This window comes from Heloderma suspectum, chromosome 2 (assembly GCF_057233095.1).
Source record: "Heloderma suspectum isolate Gila_16-S chromosome 2, 16-S_ref, whole genome shotgun sequence".
Taxonomy (NCBI): domain Eukaryota; kingdom Metazoa; phylum Chordata; class Lepidosauria; order Squamata; family Helodermatidae; genus Heloderma; species Heloderma suspectum.
This window is the reverse complement of record NC_139459.1, coordinates 168,431,014-168,446,893: the sequence shown is the minus strand read 5'-3', so window position 1 is coordinate 168,446,893 and position 15,880 is coordinate 168,431,014. Positions and strand designations below refer to the sequence as shown.

At 44.1% G+C, this 15,880-nt stretch overlaps 1 protein-coding gene across 1 annotated transcript in view; it reads left to right on the top strand.

The window, feature by feature from the left end:
* The window catches only part of LOC146353171 (A.superbus venom factor 1-like), a 131,629-nt gene that overhangs the window by 87,363 nt on the left and 28,386 nt on the right, over positions 1-15,880 (top strand). Inside the window, exons 27-32 of the mRNA XM_084835878.1 lie at positions 463-558; positions 5,381-5,531; positions 7,146-7,309; positions 8,337-8,495; positions 13,888-14,038; positions 15,011-15,065. Coding sequence (XP_084692004.1) covers positions 463-558; positions 5,381-5,531; positions 7,146-7,309; positions 8,337-8,495; positions 13,888-14,038; positions 15,011-15,065 — 776 coding nt within the window. The remainder of the gene's footprint in view (positions 1-462; positions 559-5,380; positions 5,532-7,145; positions 7,310-8,336; positions 8,496-13,887; positions 14,039-15,010; positions 15,066-15,880) is intronic.

Genomic DNA, 15,880 nt, shown 5'->3' with positions numbered 1-15,880 from the left:
CTCAGTCAAGCTGCATGTGTGAAGAAACAGCAGTTACGTCACACATGCAGACAAGTTGAGGCCAAGGTGAGAGACCTGTGCCTGGAGCACTTGAAGCACTGTTAGGGTGCAGGAGCCCCCCCTAGAAACCTAATGGGGACCAGTACATGTAGGAGTGTTAACACTGTGAGCCCCCAGTTATACTCAATGTGTATATAGGCTTAAATAAACGATATATCACAAAACTGGCATATGTCTCTTGTTTCCTCACTCCAAGGAAACCCAAACTCTGGGTTACTCTCGCATCCCTGGAGTTCTCACCGCTTGGAGGACTGGGGTTGGAGAGGCAAGGGCTCAATGATGTGTTCAGGCTTGCTTTCATACTGTTGCCTCTTGTGCAGTATCTGAGCTGTGGCTGCTGTTGAGGGCTTAAGGGGGAAAATAACAGTTGCTGATTTACCCCCATCCCTTGGTTCCTTCTAGGGAGGCTATCGGTATGGTGAACCAAAAGTGTCATTAACAGCCTTCACCCTGATTGCATTGTTGGAGTCCAGAGATATCTGCCGAGAGTACATCAGTGTAAGTATCCCTGTAGTCCAACACCTCTTATAATGCAACCACATTCTCAGCTCTTTTTCATATTCCTCAGATGTTGCTACTAGTTTCTCCATAACCTATCACCTTCACCTCAGCATTAAACCTCAGCAGCAAAAAGACATTTTAATTTTCCCAGGCATTTTAGGAATTGTTTTTAGTGCTTTGCACTGTTTTGCCCCGGTTGCTTATTTTATTTTTGGTTTATTATATTCTGCTGTGGGTTTTATCCTGTTTTTATCAGTTGTGTTTTATTATTGTTTTCTTCTTATGTTGTACTTTGTATTTTATGTGTTTAATTTGTACCAGAGAACTTCACTTATTGGGCAGTTTTAAAATGTGATAAATAAATAATATAAATAAAACAAAAGTCTTTAGGACTGGCCTTAAACCTAAGAGCAATCCATCCAGCGCTACTGTAATGCATCCCCAATTCATTTCAGTGTGGCCTTTCATTAGTGTGTTACCTAAGTGCTAATTTTTCCCCTGTAGTGTTGGCAAGGGACCTGGCTTCTAATAGCCCCTAATGTCCAAACTAAATGTGATGAAGAAGATTAATGAACAAGATCTCTCATAGTTTTTTTTTAATTTAAAAGCACCTCTGGGATGCACTTTAGACCCATATGATCCCTGAACCATTCCAGCTACCTCATGTTGGCACAACTTGAAGTGGTTTTACCTCAATATATCAAGAGGTTAACTGTGCCAGACCTCCCCTCCCCCTCAGAAACAGAAACACACCAAAAAAAACGCTTCTAGAGAGAAACCCAGCACTATATTTCTGTGGAGATTATTGGACACCCCCACCCCACCCCCACCCCCACTCCACACACACACTTCTCTCAGAAAGAAGGAGGGATGAGCTATGTGGTGAGAAAACCAAAGTTTTCCAGAGCCTTTTTCTGTGGAAAGTTTTATACACTCTCCCCCTCAGAAGCAGAAGGGGCAACGTGCTGTCTGGGCACCCATTGTGATCACAGTATTGTGATCAATGGACATGGGTTGGATCATGGCCTAATCATCCTTCAAGTAGATCCATTTAAATCAATGAGATTCAAGTTAATCTTCACTAACGTAAGTCCCAGCTATATAAATGGGTCTACTCTTAAGAACGACTAAGGCTCACTTCACACCTGAGTTTTTTAGCAGGATTGTTCCTCTTTAATCATTGGTTTTCTCTGGAGCTTTACATGACGCCGCTGCTCTCCTGCTGCTATCTCACAACTTCCACTACCTCTTTCTGTGTTATCTGAGAATGGAGAAAACCCAGCATTTTCTGTGCTTGCGACTGAAATCGCCATTTCCTCCCTGTGTATTTCCCCTTTAGCGCTTTGTCCCACTTTGTGTGGGTGTGTGCTAGGGGGTGTTGCTGGTTGGTGTTGAATAACACTGTCATGACAACAAATTGGTGGGAAGCGGGGCAGGTCACTGACCAGGCTTCCAGTGACTGTTTCTGCCTCTCTCCTATTGCACTACTGGCTCCAAGATCCCCTTGAACACAGCAATGCTTACTTCTGAGTAAACTCATTGGCTGTAAGGCTTTCCTTTCCGGGGAGTAAGTGCCATTGAACTCTGTGTGGCTTGCTTCTGAGTAGGTATGCACAGGAGTGCATCCCCTTCAGTGCATTTACTTGGCATCTCCCCCTCCCATTGACTTCACTGACTGCTTCTTTTCCCTTTTGCTCACCAGTTTGATGGGCTTCTTTCCTCCCAGGGTGGATGGGGGAGTCTCCCTTCTCAGCCACGCAGGAGAAAGGCTTGACAGTTAGGATTTCAACGGGTATTAGAAGCGCCGTTCCTCCTCCTCTGAATAAGTTCATCATTAGGGATGTACAAATCCCTTACCTGGTTCCAGTTGGGGCATCCGCTGGGAGGGGAGGCGATCCTGTCCTCCACCCCGGAATCCTGCCCAGCCAGCTCTACTCCGCGGCCAATCCACAGCGGGGCCTCCAGCCGCTGCCGGGCTGGTGCGGATGCAAATGGCGTCCTGTGTAGGGGACGCCATTTGCGTCCCTACAGTAGCCTGTGATAGGCTACGTAAATATTTACGTAGCCTATCATGGCTAAAGCCAGGATGCAAATGGCGGCCGCTACGCCATTTGCACCCCTACTCTTTGCCGTGATAGGCTACATAAGTATTTACATAGCCTATCACGGTAAAGGCAGCCACGCAAATGGCAGCCGCTATGTAAGTATTTACGTAGCCTATCATGGCAAAGAGCAGGGGCACAAATGGCGTAGCGGCCGCCATTTGCATCCCTGCTCTTTGCCGTGATAGGCTACGTAAATACTTACGTAGCCTATCACAGCTGCCTGCAAGCACACAAATGGTGGCCACTACGACAGCCGCCATTTGCAGCCGCAGCAGCCCAGCAGCGGCCAGCTAGGAGACCAGCTGGAGCCGCCGCTGCCAGAGCTGCTGCCGCCGCCTTCGCCCCAGATAAGCTCCGTCCCAGGAGGATTCCATGGGGAGGCGGGGGGCAGAAGGCTGTTCCGCCACGGATTCTGGGGGGCTGGATTCTAAAGAATCTGGCCTCACTGGAGTCCATGGCGGAATTCTCTGACATTCCTATTCATCATGCAGAGCTTGGAAAGGTCATTTTTAATACCTTCCTTTTGTGGTGTAGAGTTGTTTTAGATAAGGCAGTAATGCTGAGGAGGTTTTCTGTAGTACTCCCTCCCATCTAGCCAGCCACTATCTCTTCTCCTAGCCCCCTTTGCAGGGTCATTGGGAAGCCAGAATAAAGGGGAAAGGCAACAACAGCATGGGGGGTGGGGGAAGCAAGCTGAATCTAATGAAGAAGGTGTCCCCCGTGAAGCGGTCACCTGGGGGTGGGCTGCTAGGGATGGCTTGGCGCATTGACAAGGCAGTTTGTGGATTTCTTACTTCTGTAGTTGGGAACCCGGAAATCAGTATACCCTTCAAACTCAGTAGTGCAAGCAATATAGTGCATTTAATTCCATCACACACTAACATTTTTAGCAGAGAAGGACTAGCAGCGCAAGCAACCTCGGGGTAAGCCACCGAGAAGACTCTATCCCCCTCGAAGGAAGGAGGGGACCAGCTCCCATAGCCCTCTATCGAGATCACTTCCGACTCCCCTCCTGCTATGGAGGAGGGATGGGGCACAGCCATCAATCATGTTACAGCAACCAATGATCAGGGGAGGGGCTATGGAGCCAGCAGCCCCCTTCTGTCCTGATTGTTCCGTGCAGCTCAGCCCAGCCATGCAAAGATATAATGCGGAGGGACGTGCTATGAGAGATGCCTGTATACAGGGCCATTGTGTAAATCCTGGAAAGGAACTGGAATCAAAAGGAACGGTTTGTAGTGGAATAAAATGCCAGGTGTGAAGAGAGTCTGAGTCTGGACCCAATGCATGGTATTTTAGCGACAATAAGAAAAATAAAATCATGCAACCTGGATTTTTCTTTCAACAGAATAAAAGTTTACTAAGTTAATGCTTATACTAACTTACTACCCTGTCCATGCATGGGCCCCACTGCTGCTTTTGTTCTGCGCACAGCCAGCCCTGCCTGTTCTGTTACATAAGCGGTCTCTACCACTTGCACAACGGCAATTTAGCGCTTCCAAGAGCAAGTCCTCAAATAAGCGGAAATGCTCATTTCTGGAAGGGGGCACATCAGCAAAGCTTCCTTATGCAAGCCCCACTGGCCTGCCCCTTCGAGAAACAAGTGTTTCCACTTATTTCAGATTTCCCCCGAAGCACTAAATTGCCATTGCACAAGAAGTAGGGGCAATTTATACAACAAAATGTGATGAGACCAGCTCCATTGGATACTATCCCTGGATGTGATTCTAGTCTTAGCAGAGTTCATAATATATCTCATAGAAGAGAGAGACACTGATTCTTCAGCTGATAATGGGCTAGATCCAGCTTCATCACTGTGCCCATGGAGCAGATACCACTGGCAGAATGGGACTTCTGCGTTCTCTCCTCTCCCACTGCAGTCCCCCCCTACCCACACACGTGTCCTCCAAATCTCCTCTGAGGGGCGGAGGGAAATGGTTCCCAGCATTCTACCACCATGTAGCATGACCAGTAAACTCGACCCAAGTGGTGCTATGCAGAGCAGGCTGATCTGGTTTTCAAGGGCTCCCACTGAGAACTGTGGTACAAAGGAGGCTCTGAAACAAGGCTTTTATTGTGTAATCGCCCTGTTTTCTTCATGGAATTTTACATGGGGTTCAAACCACAAAGGCTTACATTTGTAATCCTTCCACTTTTGTCTTTTTTCTTACCAGAAAGCAATCTAATAAGGATGGAAAGATGGAATAGGTGCACAATGCCTTTTGTTTTGTAGCACTAGGAGCCCTCCATCTGGAAACACCAAAAGTTTATGTCACAACTTAGCAGTTTGGCTGCCCACCTGTTTATCAGTTTGCAGGCTTGACTGCTTGCCTGACCAGAGCCTGCTCTGCTTCCAGTCCTTCAGTCCTGACAATCCCACACATTTGAGTGTGGGTGCATTTTGTCTGATGCCAAATGTCACATTCTCTGGTTTATCATCAACTATCTTAGCAGTCTCAGTAGATATATGCAAATGAAGCAGACTCTGTGAAGTCGCTTTCTTCGGTCTTATTTCTGTTTGGGGATAGGATATTTCCAAGACAGAGGTGTTTTGTACAATGAAAGAAGGGGGAAGTTGTCCTTTTGGTGTCCCTGATATAAGAGACTCCTCTGCCCATTTGGCTGTAGATTTCATGCTAGAATTATTATTTTTAGCACTTGAGCTTGTTCCCTAAGCATTCTTAATATATAAATGCCATGCTTTTATTATCCAGAGTTTAGAGTCCAGCATCACCAAAGCAAGTAACTATTTAAGGAGAAGCTATGAAAAGCTACAAAACCCTTACACGGTGGCCCTCACGTCCTATGCTTTAACTCTAGCAGGGGTGCTGAATGATGAAAATGTACTCATGAGAGCAGCCACAGGTAAATTTGTCAACAGTTCATTGAATATAGTAAAAATATAATCTTTTGAGGGCAGGCACTTCATGTTAAGAACAGAATGAGAAACAAATGCAACAAGCTTGAACATAATAGGTGTAAGGCCTAGATATCTGTACTAAATAAACAGAGCTGACTACCTGCAGGAAGTGAGAATACACTCTGGAATCCTCAGTAACAGCACAATGGGCTCTGGGACACAGTCCTATGCTTTAGCCCTAGTAGGACTGCGGAACAATGAAAGGGTACTCATGAGAGCATCCACAGGAAATTTATTGGCAGCCCATTGAATGCAGTAAAAATAGAATCACATTTTTGAGCACAAGCAATTCATGGACAGAACAGAATGAGAGACCAATGCAGCAAGCTTGGAGAGAGCATGTGTGACCCTGAGGACAGCTACCCCATCCATTGTGAGGTTCTTCCCTCAGACAAATTGACATTTTGTTTCTTGCAAGGATCATGTTGTAACACTGCTTCTTGTACAACACTGCAAAAAAAAAAAAACCAACAAACCCCACCCATTCCTTTCTGTCCTATCAGTTAAAAGTCTGGTCACACTATGATCCTTATACTGATAGTTTATAATGTACAGACATTCCGTTATATAAGACACTAGTAAACCGTTTCTTAGAAATTGGTAATTTGTGGATATGCCCTGACATCACAAAGTAGAGGAAAACCTCAGACTGCTTTACAAACAGATAACTGACTGTGTAGATTAAAATCTTTTTTTGATACCTGTGGTATATATCCATGGACACAAAATCATTGCAATCCCCTCCTGCCTTGATGACTGCAGCCCTCTTCTCCTTGGTCTTCCTTTCCCATACCTCAGACTTCTCACCTGTATCCAGAACTCCACTGCCAAATAATTCACGTCCCTCATCACTCAGACCATGTGATGCCCTTTGTCAGATCCCTTCACTGGTTTGTCATCTCCTTCTCTCCATGCTCTTGCCCCACCCCACCTTTCCTTGCTAGTTTACTCATTATCTCCCTGCTTGTAATCTCCGCTTCTCCAGCTCTGCTGCCCTCAGCTGCTCAAAGATCTCTTGCTGTCTATCATGACTCCACCCGTTTTCCTTTTCTTTCCCTTATATATGGAACACTTTCCCTGAACAGGTATATATGCTACCACCTCTCTCATTTCCAAGAACTCAGAACCCAGCCTTTCCATGTGGCCTTCCAATAATCCTCCTAATTCCAAACTGTAACCAAGTGTAACTGCATTTGCCCACATTCATCCCTGTCCTCCACTTGTTTCTCCTTTGCCTCCTGCTGTTGTTTCTCCCACTGTCTCTTTTAGACTGTAAACTCCTTGAGGACAGGGATAACCACTTCACTGGTTATCAACATTCTGTGACTGATTAATCTTTCCCCATAGCAATGTTCGGGGACATGTCCTGACATCACAAGGATTCAGACAATGGCTGGAGGCAGGTCTTGCAGGCAATAGATGGATATTAGCCAGTATTTAGCTTATTATCCATTACAGTAGATTGATAAAGGAAATGGACAGGAATGAGATGGGAGGTGTGGCTGCTTAGAATAATGTGCTTATATGTTCTAATCAGTTGGTTGTCTGCTGGTATTTAGACAGAAATCGGTGGGAAGATAAGAGTGATGGTACTGTTACCATTGAAGGTACTTCCTATGCTCTACTGGCCTTAGTGAAAATGAAGAAGTTTGATCATGCTGGTCCTGTAGCCCAATGGCTGATAGGGCGGAACTATTATGGAGCGACATATGGACATACCCAGGTGAGGGTTTACTTTACTGTCTTTAACTGCAGATTTTTTTGCAGTGGCTTCTGAAGAGCAGTCACCCTAAGCTGAACTACTTAAAACTCAACAGCCTGTAGAAATCTGTCTATAGGGAACTGAGGAAGCCTCCTCTACTGCTACTCATAAGACAAACTTGAACAGACGCAGAGTTGAATTGTCCCACAAAGATGTTGGGCACACCAAGCCAAGATCAGTAACAATGCACCAAGACATCCGGATCAGTCCTTGTAGTGAATGGGCTTTCTTTCCTTCTCTGCAGCATTGTCATGTCATTGTTTTAATATTTCTAAAGTGTCGAAATTGGTTAGATGGCTGTACAAAACTCAATTCAAGACAAGCCCTGCCAGCACTCTTGCAGCATATGAACTGCAAACTAGCTTGTACTTTTTTGGAAAGCATGAAAGGAGGCTGCATGAGTGACTCGCAGGTTAAAAATGAGCCACATTAACCTATAGGTAGGTTAAAAATGGGTCATATTAATTTTATAGTATAATTCGAGGACAGCCCTTCTAGGATCAGAGACTGAATTTGGGTCAGCCCAATCCTATTCATACTTTGGGATAAGGACCAGCTTCCCAAGGCCACCAAAATATTCCTGTACTCAGGCCAGCTCTGCATTTTATGCAGTAAACGTGTTTTCTGCATGTGCACATGCATGCAGAAAACATGTGTGAAAAACCCCCACTGAACCAGGGTACCCAGACATATGTAGATGGGTAGATGGGTAATGAAGCGTGGGTAGATGTGTGAATATCATCCACACTTTAGGTATCTGCTAAATAGATACCTAAAGTGTGTAGGAACTCACATAAATAGGAAATACCAGTGCCTCACCAATATACCTATAGTAAATATGTTCACTGCATAAAGTGTGGAGCTGTTTTCAGTGCGCATTTCCCTGGTTCTCCTCCTCCTGTCACCAGACCTTCAATTCCTCCACACTAAGAACCAAATTTAGAAAAAAGTGTTACTTTCTTACTCCCTTTTCCTCCTGCCATTCCAGTCAACCATCATGGTGTTCCAAGCTATAGCCCAGTACAAGATTGAAGTGCCACCACCCAAGGGCCAGGTCATGGACATCTCTCTGCTATTGCCACGACGTTCTAGTCCAGTCACTTTCAGAATTGATGATAGCAACACCCTGTTAGCCAGAACAGCAGAGGTATGATATTTCTTTGTGTAATTTTATGCATTATTATTTGTTTTGCTTTTGAACACACTCTTTTAAGAGGGTTTAGGGCAGGAAACACAAAAGCCTAAATTGCTGTTTATGATGTGATTTTAATGGCTTACGGTGCACTCCTCAGTATGTTTATTTGGGAGTAAGTCTCACTGACTGGGTTCGGACAACACGATAACCCACAATGGGTTAAATAAGCCATCATGGCTTATTAAATCTGTTGTTAGTTATCGTGTCATCTGTCGGGAATTTTTAAATCCCTGTTGGCTTATTTGGCCGAAATAAGCGACTCTGATAACCCATGGTCTGCAGTAAGGGTTATTCAACCCAGCATGGATTATCATGTCATCTGGTGCTCAGCGTGACTTATTCCAGTCACCTACAGAGTCGCCTGGCAAGAGCAAACAAAACTGTTGTGGCCACTCTGCTCCAGCCTGCACAGCCCTTTTTCTGAGATCTGACAAGCAACTCAGGGACAACTGCAGCCAAATAAGCACAGGCTTCCCTGATACTATGCCGAAGTTACAAAATGACAACTTTCTCTGAGTAATGACAGCCTCATGCTATCCCGCTACCCTGCTATAGCGGTTACACAATGACAGGCTTCCCTGATCGCTACTTTGAAACTGTGTGACTTGGGAAATAGGAGAAAATAAGGGAATAAGGAAAGAACTGTCCACTTTTCCATGAAGAAGTGCAGTTCTGCAATAATCCACTACAACATCTGGAGGCTCCCTGTGAAGGCACCCCACCTGTGCAATTTTGCCCCATTCCAGCAAACTGTCAGGAAATTATAGCTTCTACTCCCTTTTTCCTGTTATGCACACTTTTCCATGAAAAAGCAAAATTGTGCAATTATCCACTACAGCATCTGAAGGCTCCTCATGAGGGCACCTGTGCAATTTCACCCCAATTCAGCAAACTTTCAGGAAATTATAGCTCCTACCCCCTTTTTCCTTCTCTGGTCACTTTTCCATGAATAAGCAAAATGGCTGGGGGGCAGGGATGTTAACAGAAGCGGCTCTGCCAGCAATGTGGTGGGGTGAAATGTGGAACTCTACTATATTGCTAAAGTGCTATAGCAATTAGCTATTTTGAGGCAATAAAAGCTTCACGCCAGCAATGGGGGGGGGACGACTTTTGAGCAATTTCACTTTAGACCTATAGCGCTTTAGCGAACAGAAGTGGCTCTGCCAGCAATGTCGGGGGGTGTGTGAAATGCGCAACTCTACTTTATTGTTGTCCATTTTGGACAATAAAGGTGTCTATGCCAGCAATGGCTAGAGGGTTGTTGTTTATTCGTTCAGTCACTTCCGACTCTTCGTGACTTCATGGACCAGCCCATGCCAGAGCTTCCTGTCGGCCGTCGCCACCCCCAGCTCCCCCAAGGTCGAGTCCGTCACCTCCACAATATCATACATCCACCTTGCCCTTGGTCGGCCCCTCTTCCTTTTACCTTCCACTTTCCCTAGCAGCAGCATCTTCTCCAGGGTGTCCTGTCTTCTCATTATGTGGCCAGAGTACTTCAGTTTTGCCTTTAGTATCCTTCCCTCAAGTGAGCAGTCTGGCTTTATTTCCTGGAGGATGGACTGGTTTGATCTTCTTGCAGTCCAAGGCACTCTCAGAATTTTCCTCCAGCACCACAGTTCAAAAGCATCTATCTTCCTTCGCTCAGCCTTCCTTATGGTCCAGCTCTCGCATTCATAGGTTAGTACGGAGAATACCATTGCTTTAACTGTGCAGACCTTTGTTGTCAGTGTGATGTCTCTGGTCTTAACTATTTTATCAAGATTTGTCATTGCTCTCCTCCCAAGAAGTAAGCTTCTTCTGATTTCCTGGCTGCAGTCAGCATCTGCAGTAATCTTTGCGCCTAGAAAGACAAGGTCTGTCACTGCCTCCACATTTTCTCCCTCTATTTGTCAGTTATCAATCAAGCTGGTTGCCATAATTTTGGTTTTTTTGAGGTTTAACTGCAACCCAGCTTTTGCACTTTCTTTTTTCACCTTCGTCATGAGGTTCCTCAGCTCCTCCTCGCTTTCAGCCATCAAAGTGGTATCATCTGCATATCTGAGATGGTTAATGTTTCTTCCAGCGATTTTAACTCCAGCCTCGGCTTCATCAAGCCCAGCCCGTCGCATGATGTGTTCTGCGTACAGGTTGAATGGGTAGGGTGAGAGTATACAACCTTGCCGTACTCCTTTCCCAATCTTAAACCAGTCCATGGTTCCGTGGTCTGTTCTTACTGTTGCTACTTGGTCGTTATACAGATTATTTATTTTATTATTATTATTTATTAAATTTATTAATCGCCCATCTGGCTGGTCATTCAGCCACTCTGGGCGATGTACAGCATATAATAAAACAGTTTAAAACAATACAATTCTACAATAAAAATGTTTTCTAAAATACCCTAACCCACCCCAAATGCCTGCCTGAACAACCATGTTTTTAATGCATGGCGGACACTCATTAAAGAGGGGCATGGCGGAGTTCCCTAGGGAGGGAGTTCCACAGAGTGGGGGCCACCACAGAAAAGGCCCTCTCCTTCATCCCCACCAGTCTAGCTGTCCTGGCTGATGGGACAGAAAGAAGGCCATCTGAGGCTGATCTTGTTAAGCAGCCTGTCTGGTGTTGCTGGAGGCGCTCCTTAAGATAGGCTGGGCCGGAACCATATAGGGTTTTAAAAGTCAAAACCTCAGGACAAGATGACTTGGTATCCCCATACCACCAAGAACTTGCCACAGTTTGTTATGATCCACACAGTCAAAGGCTTTAGAATAGTCAATAAGACAGAAATAGATGTTTTTCTGAAACTCCCTGGCTTTCTCCATTATCCAGCGGATATTGCCAATTTGGTCTCTAGTTCCTCTGCCTCTTCGAAACCCAGCTTGTACATCTGGCAATTCTCGTTCCATGAATTGCTGGAGTCTACCTTGCAAGATCTTGAGCATTACCTTACTGGCATGTGAAATAAGTGCCACTGTTCGATAGTTTGAACATTCTTTGGTGCTTCCCTTTTTTGGTATGGGGATATAAGTTGATTTTTTCCAATCTGTTGGCCATTCTTGTGTTTTCCAAATTTGCTGGCATATGGCATGCATCACCTTGACAGCATCATCTTGCAAGATTTAAAACAGTTCAGGTGGGATACTGTCATCTCCTGCTGCCTTGTTATTAGCAATACTTCTTAAGACCCATTCAACCTCACTCTTCAGGCTAGAGGGGGAAATGCACAATTGAGGGTTTTGTCCCGATTCTTAAAACCCCAAAAGTTGTTTTTGTGCTACCCCTTTTTTGTTGCACCAGGGATTTTCCCTCCTCTGGGTTAATGGTGCATATGGTGCCTCCTGACTTGGGGAGGCTGTGTGTGAAGTTTGGTCCTGATCCTGCAAACCTCCAAGGTTTTATAGCTGCAACCCCCTTTTGGTGCACACAGGATTTTCACTCCTCTGTGAGTAATCACGCAAGGTTTTATGGTGCGTCGGGTGCCTCCTGACTAGGGGTGGCTGTGTATGAAGTTTGGTCCTGATCCTGCAGACTTCCAGCACTTTAGAGCCACCACCCCTGTCAGAGTAATGCTGGAAGCACTGAATTAGGCCCCTGTACTTCACCCCACACCTCTCCCCTCTCACTGGGATATTGTGGAAGGTTAAAACAGGCTGCTGCAATGTTGTCAATGGGTGAAACAGCACCACTGCTCATGCAGGACTGGGGGCGAGGGAATGACTCGGATTTCTCACAGTAGCTTAATAAACTACTCACAGTAGCTTATTAGCCCGGTCATGTGCTGGGGCATTGTGTACTATTTCAAAAATAAGCTACTCTGAGTAGCTTATTGAGTCACTATGGCTTAAAGTGACATCCGAATGCAGCCACTGTGATGAAGGGGGCTTATTCCCTAGTAAGTATGTTTCAAATTGCAGCCTTAATCTCTTGCAGCCATAGTCTTCCTCTGCATCTACAAAATGTTTGGTCTTTGGTGAGCTGTCGTAGGAGCAGAGATCCAAGGGTGGGGGGCAGACACTCTGAAACCTCCTCTCTGCATCCTGCTGACAAGATCGTAGCATTTAGAAGGTGTCCTTGTGCCGGGCTGTTTCCAATGTAGCGACCAAAACTTTTTACAGCAATCATGCGAGTACTTCCATGTGGAGATCAGCCATTTTGGGGTGGCTCTCCTATTGCCAACAGCTAGATTTGCCTATTCCATATCTTATATTCAAAATTATAATACATAAGACACATCTAAATAAATGGGAATTATACAAGAGCACTGAAACTTTCTGATGGGGCGTGCAGAGGCAAGGATTTGGGGCAATTGTTTATTTGTTTATTTAAGGTATTTATATACAGTTAAAATAGCTTCACTGGCTTCCAGTCTGTTTCCAGGCACAATTCAAAGTGCTGGCTATGACCTATAAAGCCCTATTTGGCTCCAGTCCAGGTTATCTGAAAGACCGTATCCTCCCTTATGAACCTGCCCATGTCCTGAGATCCTCTGGGGAGGCCCTTCTCTCAGTCCCACCACTGTCACAGGCACGTTTAGTGGGAACCCAGGAGAGGGCCTTCTCAGTGGCTGCCCCACGGCTGTGGAACACCCTTCTCAGGGAGGCTAGGATGGCTTCCTCCTTGATGTGTTCCAGAGGCAGGCTAAAACATTCTTATTTCAGCAGGCATTTGGGACATAGCTGGAACGTGGGGGTAAGCTGCTAAAATGCCGTTTTAAAATGCTGTTTTAAAATGCCATTTTAATGTTTTTAGTATAATTTTAATTGTATTGTTGTTTAATTATTTTTTAACTTTTGTATATTTTCATATGTTTTAATTGTATATGTTTTAATGTATGTAAGCTGCCTTGTGTCCCAGTACTGGGGAAAAGGCGGGGTATAAATATAATAATAATAATAATAATAATAATAATAATAATAAACCATTCTTCAATCAAATTCTTAGGACAGCTTGAGCTGGAAAGTGATGGGGATTTGGGGAATATTTTGTACCTGATATGGAAGCTTTCTTGTCATTTTCACCATACACACTAAATAATATTAAAATAATCCAATATAAGCATGGTAACTAGGGGCAGCACTGAATGTTCACCCCTGTCAGGTTTTGGGTCAGAAGCCTTGTGGGGAGTGGGCTTAGCAATATTTCTCCCCGAATTTGCCCACATGAAAACAGATAAGCCCAATAGAGGGGAAGGTGCTGTTTCCTTAATAGGCAAACATTTTCCTCCACGTTCCCATAAATCCTCAAAAAATCACTGAACGCGCGCGCGCACGCGCGCGTGCGTGTCTCCCCACTTGATGCTGGTGAAAATATCGAAATCAACCCCCTTTCAAGATCAGCTCTAATCCTGGTTCTGGTTGCTTTCCAGACCAAGTGGAATGAAGATTTCACTGTGAAAGCAGAAGGTGAAGGAGAAGGAACTATGACCATCATGACTGTGTATCATGCACAGTTACAGGAGGAGACAACTAAGTGCAAGAATTTTGATCTGCGGGTTTCTGTTGAAGAACTCCAGTTGAGTAAGTCTGAGCAGTGGGCGTTGTAACCAGATATCCTGTTTCACACATGCACATGACTATACATGTGTACATGTATGCCAACAAACCTGGAAATATCGGGATCTTTTGTAGAGGTGTACAGCACAAATAGTAGATTTTACACCATACTCTTACAAAGTGGGAAAATTAGTTCACTGCATGAACAAGAATGAGAATGAACAAGGGTCAACAACTAAATTTATGTTAGATTGGAAACCTTTTATAGAATTTGTACAGGAAATAGAGAAAAATGATATCTATGTACGTGGATTTTGAACTATGAGATGGTTGATTCTCTTATTTCTGTTGTTGTTAAAATTAGGAGAAATGAGATAATGTCTGTGAACTCAATGTATGATATACAACTAAGACAAGAACTAGAGAATACTACTACTACTACTACTACTACTAATACTAATAATAATTTGTTGTGTAAGGGGAGCCAAAGGTAGATATCTTATAATCTTAAGAGATAATTTAGTGTATATGTATTGTTGTTGTGTTTTGTTTTTCTTTCTTTTTAAAAATAAAAAATAGATATCAAAAAGAATGAACATCCCAAGCTTTATTATACCATACATGTTTACAAAAAGAAGAAGGCTTGATTAGTATACTATTCCTGTAACACTGAATATTCCCAATAATAGTGACAGAACAAGAAAAGGTGGAGGCAGAGAGCTATGGCTTGCCAAATAAGGATCAGGGAAGCCAATCCAGTGTTGGATTAAAATGTGCTGGTCTTCTGTTTATAAGGTACACTGGCATGGCTTCCTTCTAGAAGTGTCCTTTTAGAGGGCAGGCCAGAGATGGAGGGTATAGATGAATCCTTTTTTTAGAAACATCAGTGCCATTGAACTGTTACTGAGCCTGTTACTCTTCTTTAAAACATCCTAAAAATGCATGCTGCATGGAAATCATATAAAGAGGTGTGTTTTTTTCTTAAACCATTTCTAGGTAGTAAGCAGATAAAGGAAGCTCTGGGAGCAATCAAGATCAAAATCTGCACCAGGTGAGAAGAATATTTTGGAGTCATAAATGGAGATCAGTATAACAATGGGAAAAGAGGAAGAGGGAGAAGAGGAAAATGTTGTTTTACATGAAAGAAGTTTAGACAAGATTTGCCAAAAGTGTCTCCAGTTTCCGAGCTTATCAGTAGATTTGCATGGCAGTTGAATATTCCCCACTTCTACCCTGCACTAGAAGAAATCAAATCATAGCATTTGAAGCTCAAAGGTTTCTACTGAAGATGTTAAAGGATCATATCTATTGTATGTACATCTGTGTGCACAGGCTTACATCTAGTTGGCCTGGAGAATCTTAGTCCAACCATGGTTTATTGTGACAGAAATAAGCCTGTGCATGCACCCTCCTCCCCTCCCCTCCCCTCCCCTCTCCTCTTCTGGCACGGGCATAAGAAATAGTTTGGAAGCTTTCACTATTGTTTTTGATTAACTTTAGCTTGTCATACTGTCCAGACCTGACAAACTGTGGTAAATATTACCTATGGTTTATTTGAAACAAACCAGCTTCAGACTATGTGTTAAGAAGCTGGCTTGTTTCAACACACCATAGCTAAGATTAACCACAGTTTAGGGTTTGGGTGTAATATTAAACTGCAATTAATCCAAAATGACAGTGGAGGCTTCCAATCTCTTCCTCAAAGGTGTACCAGAGGAAAAGGCAAGGGGTAATATACACCCAATGTGTTGATGGAGGATGAAAGTGAGGGTTAAGATAGGTGCAGAATTTTAAATGAAGCCACAGCAGGGTTTTTTTGCCCATGGTATGACCCCAGGTTCACAAGTTGTACTGTGCAAGACATAC